Source organism: Capsicum annuum, unplaced genomic scaffold (genome assembly GCF_002878395.1).
Source record: "Capsicum annuum cultivar UCD-10X-F1 unplaced genomic scaffold, UCD10Xv1.1 ctg3751, whole genome shotgun sequence".
NCBI classification, from domain to species: Eukaryota; Viridiplantae; Streptophyta; class Magnoliopsida; order Solanales; family Solanaceae; genus Capsicum; species Capsicum annuum.
Genome location: NW_025844575.1, coordinates 100369 through 103190, shown reverse-complemented (window position 1 = coordinate 103190; position 2822 = coordinate 100369). Strand labels below are relative to the sequence as shown.

The following is a 2822-nucleotide window of genomic DNA, read 5'->3' as shown; positions in this document are numbered from 1 at the left end:
TATGACTCTTCTTTTGCCATAGTATAGCCAGTGGTGGTGCTTCGTGCTGGGGTCACCAGTGTTTGCTCAAACTCTACCTTCTTTGGATTACACTCCACCTAATTCATAGTACTATTCGCTTTCTCTGGATTTACCTTATTCAACATGGCAGATTCATCAAAGGTAACATCCCTACTGATAATCGTCTTCTTTGCCTCATGACACTACAAACGGTATCCTTTCTCTACAACATTGAAGCCCATGAAAAGAGTCTTTTTTGCTCGTGGATCCAACTTTGATTCAATTACATGATAATATGCAATAGAATCAAAAACATGCAAAGTATCATAATCAGTTGCAGTTTTTCCAGACCATACCTCTAATGGAGTTTTGCTACCTATAGCAGATGATGGCAAATGATTGATGAGATGTTGAGCATACGTCACAGCCTCAGCCCAAAATTTTCTGCCTAACCCAGCATTAGACAACATACAACGAACTTTCTCCACAAGTGACTTGTTCATACGCTCTGACACCCCATTCTGTTGTGGTATTTTTCTAACAGTGAAGTGACAAACTATGCCACAGTCTTGGCATACATCCAGGAATGGATCACTCTTATATTCTCCTCCATTCTCTGTTTGGAGAACCTTGATCTTTCTCCCTTTTTGGTTTTCAACTCGAGCTTCCACTTAAGGAAAATTCCAAGCACCTCATCCTTGTTCTTCATAGTAAATACCCAAACTCTCCTAAAAAAATCATCAACAAAAGTGACAAAATAATGCTTACCTCCGATGGATAAAGTTTTTGCAGGTTCCCATATATCTTAGTGCACATAATCCAAAATACCCTTGGTATTATGAATTGCAGTGCTAAACGTCACTCTTCGTTGCTTTCCCAAAACACAATGATCACAAAATTCAAGTTTGCAAGTCTTTGTACCTTTCAACAATCCTTTCTTGGAAAGAATTTTCAAGGACTTTTCACCAGCATATCCCAACCACATATGCCACAGTTTCGTTACCTCAACATCTTTCTTGGTGCTAGAAGCTGCTGCTGCTACTGTCCCCAACACTGTACTACCTTGGTAGTAGTACAAATTGTTCTTCCTCATGCCTTTCAACATCACCAGTTCTCCTGAAGTTGCTTTAAGAACTCCATCTCTTATCATCACAACTAGGCCCTTAGATTCAAGAGCCCCCAATGAGATGAGATTCCTTTTTAACTTTGGAACGTACTGCACATCCCTAAAAATTCTGGTGGATCCATCATGATTCCGCAACTTGATCAAACATATCCCGGTTGTTTTATATGGATTATTATTACCTAAGTAAACAACCCCACCATTAAGTTCCTGAAATTCAAAAAACCATTCCTGAAGGGGACACATATGATAAGTACATCCTGAATCCAATATCCACTCATCTGTTCCGTATTACTTTTGCATTCTGCTACATTTACATCTTGCAGACTCTTTCCTTTCTCTTTCAACTTCGGAAATTCTTTCTTCCAGTGCCCTTTCTTATGGCAGAAAGAACACTCATCTTTGGAAATGGCTCGGCCCTTTGATTTGGACCTTCCTCTTCTCCCCTTAGTCTGGCTTTGTTGAAAACCCCTTTCCACCAATGCTTCTTCGTATGTTGTTGATTTGGTTTTCATCTTATCCTACTTTCTTAATTCATGACTATATAAAGCAGAACAAATAGCATCTAACGACACATTCTCCTTTATGTGAAGTAACGTAGTCTCTAAATATTCAAATTCATCAAGGAGAGATGATAACAACATCAAAGCCAGATCCTCATCCTCAAATTTCACATCTAAATTCAACAGGTCTGCTACTAATTGATTAAACATAGTGATGTGTTCATTCATAGTAGTACCTAGTTGATATTCAAATCGAAACAACCTTTTCTTTATAAGGAGCTTATTCTGACCACTCTTTTTCAGAAACTTGTCCTCCAACGCATCCATAATTTGTGCGCAAAAGTATCATTGTTGAAAGCATACTTCTACTCTCTGGACAGGAACGATTGAATTGTTCCACACGCCAACCGATTAATGATGCTCCAATCTCTATCTTCTACCTCTTTTGGTCTTTTTTCCTTAATAGCAATATCAAGACCCTGCTGAAAAAGAAAGTCCAAAACCTCTCCTTGCCACATGCTGAAATGGCCAGTACCATCAAATATTTCCACCGCCAACTTCAGACTGGATAGCGGGAACCTCGACCATGATGACGAGGAGCCCGATGCCCCCGGCGTAATATTTGAAATAGGATCCTTCATTTCTTGATCTTTATTTGCCATTACAGAATCAATAAAAATATTCAATATTACAAAAACTGTAAACAAGCCAAATTAATTCTTTTTTGAATATTCAATATTACAACAACTGCAAACAAGCCAAAGTAATTCTTTTGTGATGTGGAAGATCAGACAGAACTCCAACCACAGAGCTCAGACAGAACCTTAGCCTAGGACAAACCTTGGGTTCAAAAGGACCAAAGGAATTCTTTTCTGTTGTGGAAGATCAGACAAAGCTGCAACCACAGAGCATACTCAGACAAAACCTTGGCTTTAATACCACTTGTTGGGAAACTCGAGTAATTTTCCTACTACAACAGAATAACTTAGTGAAATGAACTGGTTCAGAACAATTGAACCAGACAGAACACCAACAAAAATACCCAACAAATAATATTGACTACTAAAATAAAGAAACCAGAAAAATTTGATAACGGAGTTTAACCAAAAAGGCTTAATCTCTGAACACCGCTCAGACAACCTTTTCTATTAATTATGGGAGAAAAGAACAATTTGGGATATCTTAAATGGGAAGAG

General features: G+C 38.3%; 1 protein-coding gene across 1 annotated transcript; it reads right to left on the bottom strand.

The window, feature by feature from the left end:
- Nucleotides 1–203: 203 nt before the first annotated feature.
- On the bottom strand, nucleotides 204–1638 carry LOC107841395. The gene is made up of 3 exons (XM_016685332.1): nucleotides 1381–1638; nucleotides 922–1333; nucleotides 204–670 (listed from the first exon to the last, which is right to left on the bottom strand). The coding sequence occupies exons 1-3, from the start codon at nucleotides 1636–1638 to the stop codon at nucleotides 204–206; spliced, it is 1137 nt and encodes a 378-aa protein (XP_016540818.1).
- Nucleotides 1639–2822: the final 1184 nt, after the last annotated feature.

Excerpts from the sequence above, each read along its gene's own strand:
- LOC107841395 (XM_016685332.1), bottom strand. The coding sequence starts at position 1,638 with ATGAAAACCAAATCAACAACATACGAAGAAGCATTGGTGGAAAGGGGT. Across the intron at positions 1,334-1,380 it reads GTGGATATTGGATTCAGGAT|GAACTTAATGGTGGGGTTGT; the intron begins GTACTTATCATA and ends TTTGAATTTCAG. Across the intron at positions 671-921 it reads CAAGAAAGGATTGTTGAAAG|TGGAAGCTCGAGTTGAAAAC; the intron begins GTACAAAGACTT and ends ATTTTCCTTAAG.